The following is a 14,600-nucleotide window of genomic DNA, read 5'->3' on the forward strand; positions in this document are numbered from 1 at the left end:
GGGAGAGAAGCAGGCTCCAGCAGCTGCAGTACTCTCTTTTTCCTCATTTTTTTTTTCTCCTTTTTGTATGTTACTGCAGTGGTCAGGAAATAGTAGAGAAGTAAATGTCTCGTTTATATAGAAGCAGAAATAATTTGTGTCGTAGTTCAGCCCCGATCAGGACCAGACTACGCAGTCTCTCTCCCGCTCCCCCCACCCTCCGAGAGAACAGGGGGAGATGATATAAGAAAAACGGCTCAAGGAAGTGGAAGTTCTTGTTGCAGAAGTTGTTCTGTCTCCTGCAATAACTAGCTTTGCAACTGGCCTGAACTGCTAACAGCCACCAAACTCTGTATTAATCTCAACAACAGGCCTTTTAGTATGCTGATCTGACACTCTTTTTTTGAGAGGAGAAACCTAAAAAAAAAAAAAAAAAAAGCACCAAATTGCAAATGTTCCCACCTTTAAAGATGCTATGATCACACATAAGCACACAGGACTCGAGATTAAAACTTAGTTTTAACAAAAAGCATCTTTGTTCTTCACTGGATTCAAAGTCTGCCATGCCAGAAAGTTTAATGGGATGACTGTTACATGAAAAAATTACAAAAATAAGAATCTGTTCCAAAATCAAATGCTTCTTTGAAGAGAAATACGGTAATCCAATGCATTGTCCCTCTTAATCAGTGCTACATTAAATTAAATAATGATATGCTGAACAGAAGACATAAAATGCTTTAAGTTCTAGAGATGTTTATGAAATTTCTACCTAGGGATTATTCCCTTAGGAACTTTGCTCATTCCAGTTCCCTTAAATCTGTTTTGGAGTGGTTCTTATTGGCAGGACAAACTATAATCTGTCATTACGATCAAAAAAGATTAGTGCCATTTGAGAAGAAACAAAAAAAAAACAACCAATAAACCACCCAACTCCCTATCAGATTACTTTTTCAGCATTATTATTGTGTAAAAGTTGCAGTGAGTGTCTCCTGCTACTGACATGTCTCCACAAGACTGGCATGTCTAATTCAAAGCTTTGTCATTACATTTTAAATGATAATAACCTCTATACATCCTGCAAAAGACATAATTTTCATTATTTCTAGTGATGTTTTTACACATTCAGTAGAGGAGGCATCAGAGTTTCTCTAGCAGCTAAAGTTTAAAGCTTTGGTAATATGCCCAGTCTACTCAACTTACTTTCTAATACCTCAATTTTATTTCCAAAACTTAATTCATTAGAGTCTTCAAATAAGACCGGGAAGTTTAAATCAATAAAATTTTCTAAATTTCTAAAAATTTATTTTATTTTCTAAAGTAAAAATGTCTGTATCTCAGATCTTACTAAAAGGTGATCTGAGAGTAAAATAAAATTTGACGAGTTAAAAATAATGCAAATGTGGTAGTGGACCTTGAAATCTCAGAGAGTTAAGTGACAGCATTCTTAGGAAAGCAATAGGCTGAGAAGCAATTCCAGGTACAGGGCATATTACTGAAATAAACGTACTCTAGTCCAAGGTGGTTGAAGTTATGCATAAATTATGGAACTGTAAAGTCAAGTCTACAGCTCCTCTAATAACTTAATATTTTTTTCTGCAATTAAAATTGTGGCTAGAAACCTTAAGGGGATGGATAATTACTAGCAATTAACAGTCTGATCATGTGAGGTGCTGAGGTCTCTCCATTCCTGCAGAAATTACTGAGAACTGTGGCTGCTTACTGTTTGGCAGGTTGAAATCCTTTAACACTGCAGACGAACTGATGATCCAGATATGATACCTGAAATGGCTGCTGTGGTGCCACGTGCAGAAACAGTACACATTATCAAGGTATTGTCTTAATTAACAAAACATACTTCCTTTAATAAACGGAAGGAAAATATACTTACTTGTTTTATTTGGAAAAATCACCTTTACGTGTAGTCCTCCACTGACAAGCACATTGAATCAAAAATATTCAGAGGCATTTACTTACATTTAGTTAACACTATCCATCTTTGGTCAAACACTTCAATAGTGTACCTTATTTTTAAAGATTTTGCATCTGATGTCTATTTAGTCAACAGAAATCAAAGGCAGCTTATCAACAATTCAAAAAAGTCTGACTGGGTATGTGGTCGGTTTTATTTGACCAAGCGAATATGTATTTGCAGCACATCGTACGGCAATTACTGAGCACAGTACTTTACATACTTTAGATCTTCCAGTACAGTTTTTTTTTTCTTTGAATTTTACAATTTGTTTCAAGAAGCTTGGCCAATAATAATAATAATTAAAAAAGGATTAAAAAAAAAATTGTGGCATCTCATCAGAGGCTTTGTCTGTCATGTCTCTGCATAGGTGCTGCATTTACACTTCTTTCTATTTGGGATGACCTGGAGAGAAGCTGCTCTTCCATCAGGAAGGGACATGTATTTTCAAAGCTCTGTGGGTATGGAACGTTGCGTTCTTCTCTATCCCAAAGTTCCTGATTCCCATTAACTAAGCTATAAGGATTATATAGTTTAGGCTAATTCCTAACTATACTGTGCAAAGACTTAGAGGATGATGCTTTTATTTAATTTATATGAGAAATTAAATGAGAAGCATTAGGAGAAATTATATGAGGAGAAATTATATGAGAAGCGTGTCAGAGGTCATGGGCAAATAAATACTGCGTTCAGTAAGAGAGAAATTAAAAAGTTTTTACTTAAAGGTGCGTGAAGTCTTACAACTGAAGAGAAATAAGAAAAAGGGACCAACTTCAAGAAGAAAAGTTATGTAACTAAAGGACTGAATTTCTAGTGAAACACTATTAACAAAATGGGGGATAAAAAGTGGTAGGCAGATTAAAGGATCAGAAAGAAATGATGAAGTAAATGGATAAAGGTAATGGGCAGCTAAGAGGGATTACTATGAAGAATCAATTTAGAGAGACACAAAAAGCTGAAGTGAGAAGAAAGCATGAGAACTTTGGATTAACATCTGAGAATTCCATTTTGAAGGTAGTTAAAATATTAGTGGTAGAGTTTATAGAGATTAATTTCATCTTAAAAGGGATTTGTGTAAAGAATTCAATAATAAAAATGAATTAGGTCAAAATAAATAGATCTCGTATCATATTAAGCAAATCACCCAACTGAAGGAGAAACTGAACAGTTTTACATAACCAGTACAACGGTGACAATTTAAGAATTTCAGATTCATTTTCCACATTTTGTTCCTCGCAGTTCTACCTGATAAAATAATTTGTAAAAATCGAAGTGTGTCCTTAGCAGCAGAAAACCCAGCTCTGTAGCACCTTCAAGCGAAGGCTTCTTCTTCTGTTTGGACAATGTGAAAACATGAATGGATCTGTGATTACTTAAAAAAAATTCAGTCTCCTTTTGATGTTTTTTTCTGAGATATTCACATGATTGTCTTCACCTTTCCTGATTATTATTGATTATTTGTGTTGCCACACCACCTAAAAGCCTAGATAGTTGTCTGCAACCTGGTTTTGGTAGGTTGTATACAAATGTAATACAAAGGGAGAGAGGCCACAATTTTTTTTAAATTATTTTTTTATTATTACAGATTTTTTTTTTAGTGCAATCTAGCATTCAGTTCACTTCCCTGGTAGCTTAAATTGGTCTTTGCGCTCAAGTGACTGAATCGGAACTTTCACGCTCCGGATGAATCATCTAACCAAGCGTTCCCCAAAGGAGCGAGCAGCCTTGCTGCCCTCTTCACCCCCCAGCAGCCATTCCCGCTTCCTTTGTGCCAACGCGGTGTCTGCATCAGCGCTGTCACTTAAATTAGAGGCGGCTCACGGAACTGAACTGGCAGAAAACCAGCCGTTCACCGCAGCATCAAACCAGTGCCAATGCTGCTGGGAAGCGGATGAGTCTTCTTCCAGGTGCGCTGTTAGAGGATCCTAGGGGCTCCCAAACTGTCGTCCTGGAATGCTGGAGCACAAAATCTCACGTAACAGTCTCAGCTAAAGGGTTAATGCTTACTGTGCAGACTGAGGGGCACGAAACTTTTTAGGTTTTGTGATAAAAAAAAATGTGGCCATTATTATTCTAACGCAGTTCAGATGTCAATGTGTGTGAAAACAGCTTGGGAAAGCAATTCCAGCCTGCCTTTAACTTGTACCATGGTAGCAAATATTAAAGTTGGTGTCCAGCCCACAGAAGACTTTGCGCATGAGCTGCCCTGTTCTAAGAAAAGCTCATTTTGGGATGCTGTGGGAGGAGGTGTATTTGAGGTCTTTCCAAGTCAGAACATTAAAACTGAAAATTGCAACTGATAAACCAAAAGGCATTCAACCACATGATTGAACCGGGGGAAAAAAAGAAGAGCAAAAGACTTGGCTCGGGAAATGAGCGTAGTAGCTTGCAACGCCATTAAAATATTGCTAACGCGACAGTTTTTGTGCCAGTTCAGACTGTTGTGGGCTGTGGCCTGCTGTGCTGCGTGACCCCTCTCGGCCCAAATAATCCAGCATGCGGCCTCAAATTACAGAGTAGCCCTTCAACTCAAGCTACAGATTATTTATTTTTTTTTTTCCTAGACAGGGTTAAAATGCTTGCCACAATAGCACGTTACTGGGAATTATCGCCGGTGTTGCTGCAGAGGCAAACATAAGGACGGTCACTGTGCTTGGCAGTTATAAAATGGATAAGGATGCTGAATGACAGGGAAAGATTTGTCCAGCTACTTTCTCAGGTAGAGAAGGCGAGTTACAAACAGTTACAGTAGGTGGCAGATTTTTTTTCGTTGAGAAAAAGAGATGTTATCGCGATAGCGAGGGGAAAAAAAAACCCACCCAAATAACTAAAAGCTCAAGCAGGAAAAAGAAACACAGAAAACGATTAAATTAGTCTTAATTAAACTTTGACTTGACAGTGACTCGACAGGGAGAGACGCTGCGGTACGGCAGCCGTGGCGCTACCCCCGCGCGTTCGCGACCAGGCTGCTTTTCCGTGCGTGCGCGGGGGAGAAGCCGGAGGCGCGGCACCGGTGCGGGCAGAGCCGCTGCGGGGCCCCGGGCGGGGGGGGGTGGGGGGGGGCGGCTTCTCCCAGCCCCCCTCGGTTCGCCAAGAGCAAATCCAAGCGGGAAACAGCTTCGGAGCTCCTGCAAACGGGGCGGCCGGGGCTCCTTCCCCCCGCCGCCCGGTGACCTTCCTCCCGCAGCGGACCTCCTCGACATCCTCCTCCTCCTCCTCCGGCCTCCGTGGCCGGTCAGGCTGCAGAGCGGCAGCAGCTGGCGCAGCGGGGCACGCAGCAAAGCGGAGCGAAGGCCACGTTGTAATTTTGTTTGGAGCCCGGAGGGGCGAGGTGCCGTCCCGCCCCTCGGCCACGGGGTGGCCGGGCCGCGGAGCCCGCTCGGGGCGTAGCTTCACCGCTCCTCCCCTGGGCGTTGAGGAGGAGGAGGAGGAGAAGGAGGAGGGGGAGGAGGGTGACTCGACCGTCCTTCCCCTCCCGCGGGCTGAACCGGCGCGGCGCGGGCAGACAAGCAGGGAGGCGGCGGGGCAGCGGGCCTGTGCCCGGCGGGATGCGGGCTTAGCGGCGGCTCCGGCCGAGCGCAGGCCCCGCCGGCTGCACCTGGCGCCGGGAGCGGGTGGGAGGGTAAGCGGGCGCGGAGCGCCGCGCTCTCCGCACAGGGACCCGCCATGGAGAAGCGAGAGGAGGGCGAGCCGCTCTCCCACCCCCTGGAACCGGAGCCTGAGCCCGAACCGCAGCCGGCGGCGCCGCCGCCGGGGGAGAAGCGCTTCAGGCTGTGGTACGTGGGCTCGTCGTGCCTGGACAGGCGGACCACGCTGCCCATGCTGCCCTGGCTGGTAGCAGAGATCCGCCGCCGCGGGCAGCGGCAGGACCTCGGCGGAGCCCTGGGCAGCGGGGTGCCGGCCCGCGAGGTGCTGCTGCTGCTGGGCTCGCCCACGCTGCGCTGCGTCCCCGCCGGGCCCGCCAGCCCCGGCCCTGGCTCCGGCTCCGGCTCCGGCTCCGGCTCCGGCCGCTCCGGCAGCCCCGCGCCCGCCGTCTTCATCTTCGAGCACAAGGCGCAGCACATCGCCCGCTTCATCCACAACAGCCACGACCTCACCTACTTCGCCTACCTGATCAAGGCGCAGCCTGACAACCCCGACTCCCCCATGGCCTGCCACGTCTTCCGGGCCACCGACCCCAACCAGGCGAGTGGCGGCGGGAGCTGAGGGAGGGGGCGCCGGCCGGGATCCTCCCTCCCCCCCACTTGCCCGACGGGACCCCAGGCGCTGCGTTCCGCTGCCGTGGAGGGGATCGGTGTGTGCTGGGACGGGGCGAGGCAGCGCTGCGAGACCGTACCCCGCACCCGCTCGCGGAGTGGGGGGAGCCTGCCCGGGGCTGGCCGTGCCCACCGGGCTCTCCCCGCAGGGCAGCCGTCCCGGGGGTGGTCCGCGGAAAGAGGCGGGTGGGGGGATAGTGTGTGTGTGTGGACACAATTACGCGTGGCCGTGGGGTGCCGTGCCGCTCCCTGCCCCCAGCGCACACCTGCCAGGGCGGGGAGTACCAGTCCCTGCCAAACCGGGGCGCGCAGGGAGGCGGAGCCCCTCTCTTCCTCCCCCGTTCCCCCGTTCGTGGGGAGGCCTCGCGTTCCGCAGCGCCTCGACGGCAAGCGTGCAGTTTGCTCTGTGAGGAATTAGTGTTAACTCGCGGAATTGGTGTTAAACTGTCCGTCGGGTGGTGTCAGCGCTGGAAGGACACGGGAGTAGCGGGGATGGTGCAGAGCCCCCGGGGGGGTCCCCTCTTTTGGGACCGGCGGGCCCTGTTTTGCCCACGGGTCATGCTAAGGACACCTGGCCGTGCTCAGCCACACTCAGTAGTGCTACAAACAGCCCAAGGTTTGGGTGGGGACATTGTTGATCGAGTGCCAACTGGAAAAAAAAAAACAAAAAAAACCAAAAAAAAGCAAAAAACACCTAACAGTAAGGCTGTATTTTCCCGACTCTGACAGGCTTTGGCTCGCGCATCAGATGTGCGGCAGAGTTCTTTCTCCTCCCCGTTTGTAGGTTTCCTCGTTGGTTTAGGACAGTGACAGCAAGAAAAAGGCCTGTCAATAACAGTCCTTCGGTTGAGTAAGTTAAGATACCTTCCGCTCAGTTCTCAGGGACGTGTATGGAGGAAAAACATGTGCAATTAGAAGTGCTGGCTTTTGCTGAAACCACTTAGCTGACTTACTAGGTCTACTAAACAGTTGCTTGTGTTTCTTTTAGTTTTTTCTTGTGTATTTTTTTTTTTAAGTGAAGAGGATAGGTTGTATTAAGAAAATGACTGAAAAGATCTCAGTACATTAGTTTTTGTTTGAGGCAACGTGCTGCCAGAGGTTATAACATGGGAGGGATTTAGATTGCCTGCATAGCTGTGGCTTGAGCCGTCATCAAAGACGGGACAGGCGGTATCCCAAGTGGAGGTAGCTACGCTTAACTGGCTGGCAACTGCTGCTGCTGCTGCGCTCTGCCAGGAGAGAGCACGCAGAAGGAGCGTGAAATGGAGGGGATCCTGTCTGGCAGGGGAGGAGCCAAAATGTCCTTTTAAGAGTCTGACCATATGGACGGAAGGGAGCCAAGGTTCCTGCTGTTGGCAGAAGATGCTAAATCAAATTTATTTCTGGGGGTAGGTCCGCTCTGGTACCATGACTTTGTAAGATAACCTCATTCTGTAAGAGCGTGGATCCCTGTTGCTCTTGTGAACATGCAAAATACTACGTGCGTTTACATTTGGGAGGAGATTTCTTACTGAACCTTTAATCCATATATCTTCCCTTCTTTCCTCGTGGAGGAAAATGTCCTTACATTTGCATGGAATTCAATAAAATTGATAGTATAGGTAAAGGCTTCCTGTTGAAGGAAGTTATACTATGAACAAGTTCCCTTTTATAAACTCCTGTCTTGTTCTGACAATATAGTCTAAATTTCTTCTGGCAAGACTTTTTTTTTAACCTTGTTACTGTTAATAAAGAAGAAGTCCCTAGCATGAGGGTTACTCAGCACGTGATTTCCAGCCAAAGAGCTACAAGAAGGGTAGCAGATACAGAGCCAGCGATGTGATTCACAAGTATCGGACAAACAAGCAGTTTTTTTAAGGTATCAAAAGTAAAATAAGGTGGATTTCTTTTCCCCCTCCCGAGTTTTGTTACCGATCATTGAGGCTTGGTTGGCTAAGTCTGTGCAGGTCTCTGGCTGCTGATCTGTGCTTAAGCCTGGTCCTGAGCGGATGAAATCAGGCTGCACGTTGCTGGCTCTGAAAATCTTCTTTTGAAGCTCTTAATTGTTTGTTTTAAAATAGATGTTGTTCTTGCACGCTTTCAAGATCTTCAGGTGCGTGCTTCTGTTTCGTATTGGTTATGTGAGCTTCATGGTGTGTATTAGCTAAGAAATTATTTTTCACAGCTGTTATTTAAAGACGACCTCATTTTCCATCTTAGGCCATAGTCACTTTCCAGCCAGCGTAAGCTGGCACCACTACTGAGAGGAGTGATCCTGTCCTCTCCAAGCCTCAGCCCCTCGTTCCTTCCTCTTGGCTTTGTCCTCGTGGCAGCACAGCCGTTTGTGCAGCCGCACGGCGAACAGGATCAGGGATTTCACTGGGGTTAAACCTGCTTTTCGCCCACCTTTGCTGGATTAGTTCCAGACCGCTTCCCTTGTTTGCTTTACTGTGCAACCCTAATACCATTTACATCCAGACAGGTAGGTTGGAGGCACAGCTAGCAATGAGTGGCCAAGAAAAGGAAGGGTGGGATGGCCTTTTCAGTGGCCGTGCTGACTTCAGGCTAGCCGGAGATGACCGCAAAGCCATGGTGTTACCTGTCTTGGCGGTGTTAGTGTGATGCTGAACTTGAGTTCAGCTCTGGAATGAAGTTGTGCATGAGATGTCATGTGGTCTTAGAGTTAGAAGGCAGCTAGCTGTAATTTGAATGGCGGATGTCAATTACGAAAGTGACAGGATGACGATTGACTTCCCAGAGATTAGTGCTAGCATGGTAATTCAAAAAACAATGTAGTTGAGAATGAAAATTTTGGCTTAGATTCCGTTGCTTTGTCCCCCAGCAGTGTTGCGTGGTCCCTAGAATGCATGTGCATTCACTGTGACCACGAAAGGGGCTGTTGCCTGCAGAAAAAAAGCAATGCTTTTTGCTAGTCCCTGCAAATTTCTTCAGCAGATGACCAACAAAAAGCCAATGCAGTATGTGCTCTGATAACGTCAGGTGGGAAGAAAACATCTTTTAGCGTTACATGGTGCGACTGAAGAAAAATGAGAGAGTGAGGCAGTCCGAAATATCATTACATTTTGTTTGCAAGCCTGCGAATTGTAGGCAGGGGTGAGAAGTAGGAGCCAGCGGGTCGCCTCCTGTTCTGCAGTAGTACTTTGGCACAGAGCTCTAACCCAGAGCTCAGCTGTCGGTACGGGGGTGGATGCTAAGATGCTTTTATTAGGGGAGTCTCTTTCTTTTGCTCTTTAATACAAGGGGAGAAGAAAACTGGAGCCATCTGACTGGTGAGGATGGGAACAGAAGTTTTTGACGTTTTTTCCCTCAGAGTTATTACAGTGTTTGCCACTCCTCATAACTTTTCCAAGCAGCAGCCAGCTGAAGTGGCTGAGGGGAGTTGTCTGTTCAGTGCTGGCTAGTAGCTTCTGGATGGCAGCCAGAGATTTGTTAGTTTTGTATTGCTGTCATTTGAGAATTAGCTAGGATGCATGGAGTCTGCCTGTAGACATTGGATGATAGCATTGTCTCATTTTATGTCTGGCAGATTTTCTTCACAACCCCAAGAACATATACATATATATATTTTTTAAACAAAAGTTAGAATTTATAAATATAGCAGGCATACCCTTCTCCCAGGCACCAAGAGAAGCCCTTTTGATTAGTGTTTTCAAGCTCAGCTTCAACACATTTTTACCATGAAATACTAATTTTTCTTTTTTTTTCTATAAACCAGATTTTAATTGTGTGAAACGAATCGATGCTGTTTGACAGTTGCCTTGAGTTCCCTGTTCTCTGGGGGAGAGGCTTATGGTCTGATTTCTTTCTGTACTTCTTTTTTTTTTTTTAAATTATTATGCTGGTCTAGACTGTGCGTTTTCTTCTTCAAAGATGAATAAGCCTGTTTTGGGGAATTTTTTTTTTTTTAACCTGAATTGGCATCCTGCATCTAGTTATACTGTAACTGAGTCTTATTAGTGAAGATAGTTGTCTCCTCCAGTTAAGCGAGAACTTACTCGATGCGCTTTTGTTTTTCTATTAGAAAGCTTATAAGCAATGATCCAAATATATTGTTAATGGGGTTTCAAAACTAATCCAAGCTGGCTCTGTAGGAAAAATGTGCTGGTGCACAGACCTTGGTAGGGTTTAGCTCTTGTGTGTACAATCTGTAGCTGCAACGTTCTGCTGCAGCCACGTGTGGTTGGTGGACTAGAATGTCTCAAGGCGAAGGAGAAACAAGGGAGCATTTTTGCTGACAAAGTGAAGCTGTGATAAGAACTGGAGAGGTCGAGGGCCAGAGACAAGAGCCCGAGGCAGCCTGCTTGTAACCCAGATCGCTGCTCTGTCATCGCTGCGTGGGCTAAAAGTCAGAAATGTTTGTCTATTGCAAGAGCGTGTTAATTGTGTGTTAGATAATGTATTCAGTAAAGCAAGGCTGTCAGACAGTTATTCTGAAAAACAAGGCATCAGTACAAAGTCTTTCATTTTAGCTATTCAAAGGAGGCTTTTAATGCTCTAATAATGACACATTCTGTAAGGCTTCTTAGTGAAGAATGTAAGTTAGAAACATTTGAAGAAGAAAGTTCCTGAACTTTACATTCATATTTCTTTTGTGCTTTGATTTTTCTGCGATGTAGGAGCATGAGCTGAATGGCAGCAAAGTCTTGGAACGTTAAGTGCGTGTGTACAGTGTTGTTGCAGTTCCTATTAAAATATTGGATAAGTTGAGTTGTCTGATAAGCTGTGTTTTGAATAGGTGTAACAGACATGATAAAGAAGATGAGCTCTGAGATTTGAAAGAATTCTGCAGGAGATGGGAGAGGTGCACAGTTTGGTTGCTAGATAGACTTGAGCGCACTTTGATTTCAGAGGAAAGAGGTAAGCACTCTTTTACATGGCAAAGATAGATTGTCCCAGGTTTATCAAGGAAACAAGTGTTGAAGAGACCAGAAGAAAATTTTGTCTAAGCTTGTGTGGGTCAGAATTTCATTCATGGGGTGAGAAACTGCAAAGCGATGACTCCAAACAAAGTGTGGATGGTAAAGGCTTGCAATGAATGCAGAATTTTTTTGTGAGTGGCCTTGTCTCATCATCTCTAGCCTACATGGGCTGTGCAGCTACAGATGAAAAAGTCCTACACTCCCTTATTTTTTTCTTTTTATTCTTCTTTTTTTTTTTTTTTTTTCTTGTGTGTGTGTGTTTAAACAGTGTCTGGCTTAAGATTTGAGAAGTGGAACTGAAGGTTTCAGTTTTTGTTTTCCTTAATGATGGATTTGGCACTTTTTTTCTGCAAATGAGAGCACTTTTCATTCTAGGCTTGTAAATCTATCTTTTAAGTTCCGGTTTTGAATATCTTGTCTATAATAACTTTCTACCACGTCCCAAACAGAGGAAACAGTTAACAATTTTAATGTTTTTATTGTTTCTAAGTGGTGATATGTAGCCTTTTTATCCGTGATTAATGTTTTGGAGAGGAAAGAGGGAAAAGTTTTAAATACCCCTATCTGCTGTGTTTGTAGAGAGAATTCATTCATTTTTGCTTTCATGGTTACTGAAAACCACCCCATTGTTTGGAGAGTAGAAGCAACGTTACAGAGGATTGTATTTTCAGAAAGGCAAAATAAAATGTAGAATGGTAAATATATGAAATGATGTAAGCTCACTGAGAGTGGCTGTAGGTAATACAGTGACCAGATAATAAGGCTATTTTATTTAAAGAGAGGAGCTTTTATGCATCTGTGCACACCAAATCCAGGCTCCTCTTCTGCTTATCTGTTTCTACCTTTTTTTTGTCCTGTTTTTCAAATGGAGAGGCAGTTCCTTTCAAAAATAATTAAATAGAAAACTGACTTCCAAAAGGTTTGGCTAGCTTCTGTATGCCTTGGCAACAGTCTGATTTTTAGGGATGGTAAAAATCTCTGTCCGAAATGCTTAAGGGTAGTGTTTATTAAAGTTAATGCTAAAAAAGATTAAATTTCTAAACAATCATTGCAAAATAGTAGTGTGGCTGACTCCTGCCAGTCTCTGCTCTTTGCTGCAGTTTGGTATAGCATTTGATGTGCACAGCTCACCCTTGCATCTCTTCCATCTATCTCTTCCCCATTTTCATGGAACTCCCTGAGCATCTTGAGTTTCTCTGAGGTAAAGTGGTGAACACGGCGATGAATTCTGGGGGCTGATCATGGAGATTGCTGTCTAGGCTGTAGGTCGTGCAGAATTTTCAGCAGTGTTGGCATGGTTCCCTCATGGCACCAGCTGTCATCTGCCACCTGGTTTTGTTTCCTTTGTGGTTTGAGATGCTATTTCAAGTTCAGAAACAAGAAAAAAGGAAGAGTTTATTTCCATGTGGCTTCTGTCATTTGTCCCATATGTGTATTGTGGTGTCATCTACCTTCACGTTCTGCACTGTTCTGAGGCACCTTTAGAGACCACAAGGAGATGAGTAGTTAAAAAGACCAGACCTACTGGAAGTCTTGTATAAATCATTAAATAATGCAGTGTTTGAGGGCAAGCTGGAAAGTAAACTTAAGGCAGCATAGTGAAGTGACTCAATTCATAAACAGGATCTGTGGTTTTCTGTTCTGTATAGACTGTTAATGTCTGTCACTTTATGTTTTGACACAAATAGGTGCGTCAAGACCTTATGCAATAACATGGGTTCCAAAATAAATTAGAGCACCAGTAATGGAGGATTATGTATGTTCGTGTCGTGAACAACTGTATATGCCCTAAAGATGTCTTCAGAGTGTAAAAAGGCAATACTGAAAGTCAGAGGGTGGGGTGAAAGCACGAAGTGTGGAAGTGGTTAACCCAACGATGCATGGAGTATGTGACTTCCAGTTTATGTGATCTCTTTTTGCTACCAGAGAACCTGCATCGGTTTTGGATATGCATGTTTTCATCCATGAATATGTTTGAGGTTGTTGGTTTTTTTTGTTTTTTTGGTTTTTTTTGGTCCTTTCCAGGTGTTTTAATTAGGTGACAACTGGAAGATCAGTGAGGTGGGCAAAATAAACATACTTGATGGCCCTGTTGATCTGAAAGTAGTCTGGTAATTCAGTCTTCTTCTCAGTGCTGGTCAGAGGTAAGCCTGTTTGTTCTGTAGGGGATTAGTTCTAGAAGTATATTTAGGACTACAGGAAAGGACTATAGGAAAGGCTACCCCTGCGGCGATCAATGCCTCCATGCAGATGGAGCAGCCAAAGGGAGAGGCTGCGGTGCAGACCTTGGGCTGCAGGCAGTGCCTGGACCCAACTCCCGGGGCAGGAACAGGCGGCAGCCCTGACTGCAGAAGGTGTGCTCAGGTGGAGCAGCTCCTGCGGCAGGTGGCTGAGCTGCAGGAGGTGGTCAGGAGGCTGCGGGACATCAGGGAGGCTAAGAGGGAGCTGGATACTTGGTTCCAGGCACAGTCTGCACCGGAACTGTAGCATCCAGTCAACCAATCAAAACCCCTCCACTGACACACAAAGTAAGCAAGCAGGCAGAAGATGCCAATGAATGGAAAGTTGCAAGGGCAAGGCACAGCAGGAGGAAGAAGAAGCTTCCCCAGAACCCTGAGGTGCCCCTGCAGATCCCCTTTGCCGCTCTGCAGACTGAAGAAGTAAGACCCAGCACCTCGGGGGAGGCACTGGAGCCGTGCAAGGTAGCCCGACCGGCTCGCGTGATAACTAGCGCTACCAAGAAAAAGAGACGAGTGGTAGTAGTGGGTGACTCTCTCCTGAGAGGTACAGAGGCACACATCTGCCGCCCCGATGCGCTCTCTCGGGAGGTATGCTGTCTCCCGGGGGCTCGTATGAGGGATGTCGCTGAGAGAATACCTAGCCTCATACGGCCCACAGACTATTATCCACTGCTGGTGTTTCATGTGGGTGCCAGCGACACAGCCGGCAGCAGCCTGAGAAACATCAAAAGGGATTTCAGGGCCCTGGGTACAACAGTCAAAGACTCTGGGGCGCAGGTGGTACTCTCATCAATCCTCCCGGTCGAAGGGCAGGGACCTGAAAGGGCCAGACGTATCTGGCAGGTTAACTCGTGGCTCAGGGAGTGGTGCTACAGCCAGGGCTTTGGGGCGTGCACGACCACGGGGCGTGCTTTGAGAAGCCTGGGCTGCGAGGGGCAGATGGCGTGCACCTGAGAAGGGGAAGAGTGTGCTTGGACAAAGGCTTGCCAGGCTCGTCCGGAGGGCTTTAAACTAGTGTTGCTGGGGGAGGGGGAGCACAGTTCAGCCCACTGCTGTCAGCATGGTGCCAGTGCCAGCACCGAGGGTCCAGAAGCTGAGGAAGGATCACAGATAAGTAAGTGCAAATGAACTTAAACTGCTGTCCAAAAGAACTCCTGTCGCCCCAGCCAGCAAGTCGGCTTTGTCAGGGGCCCAGCTGAAGTGTCTCTATACCAATGCACGCAGCATGGGGAATAAA

The 14,600-nt window shown here is 45.8% G+C and overlaps 1 protein-coding gene across 3 annotated transcripts in view; it reads left to right on the forward strand.

Moving 5' to 3' along the window:
• The first annotated feature begins 5,503 nt into the window (after nt 1–5,503).
• Nucleotides 5,504–14,600, forward strand: part of TBC1D4 (TBC1 domain family member 4) — a 115,497-nt gene continuing 106,400 nt past the window's right edge. For 2 of the 3 annotated variants that reach the window (XM_086771761.1, XM_086771768.1), the window contains exon 1: nt 5,505–6,133. In XM_086771761.1, coding sequence (XP_086627887.1) covers nt 5,615–6,133 — 519 coding nt within the window. In that variant the 5' untranslated portion in view covers nt 5,505–5,614. Of the gene's footprint in view, nt 6,134–14,600 lie in introns of all 3 variants that reach the window. The other variant, XM_086771756.1, reaches the window with a different exon arrangement.

Source organism: Chlamydotis macqueenii, chromosome 1 (assembly GCF_036417535.1).
Source record: "Chlamydotis macqueenii isolate bChlMac1 chromosome 1, bChlMac1.mat, whole genome shotgun sequence".
Classification (NCBI taxonomy): Eukaryota; Metazoa; Chordata; class Aves; order Otidiformes; family Otididae; genus Chlamydotis; species Chlamydotis macqueenii.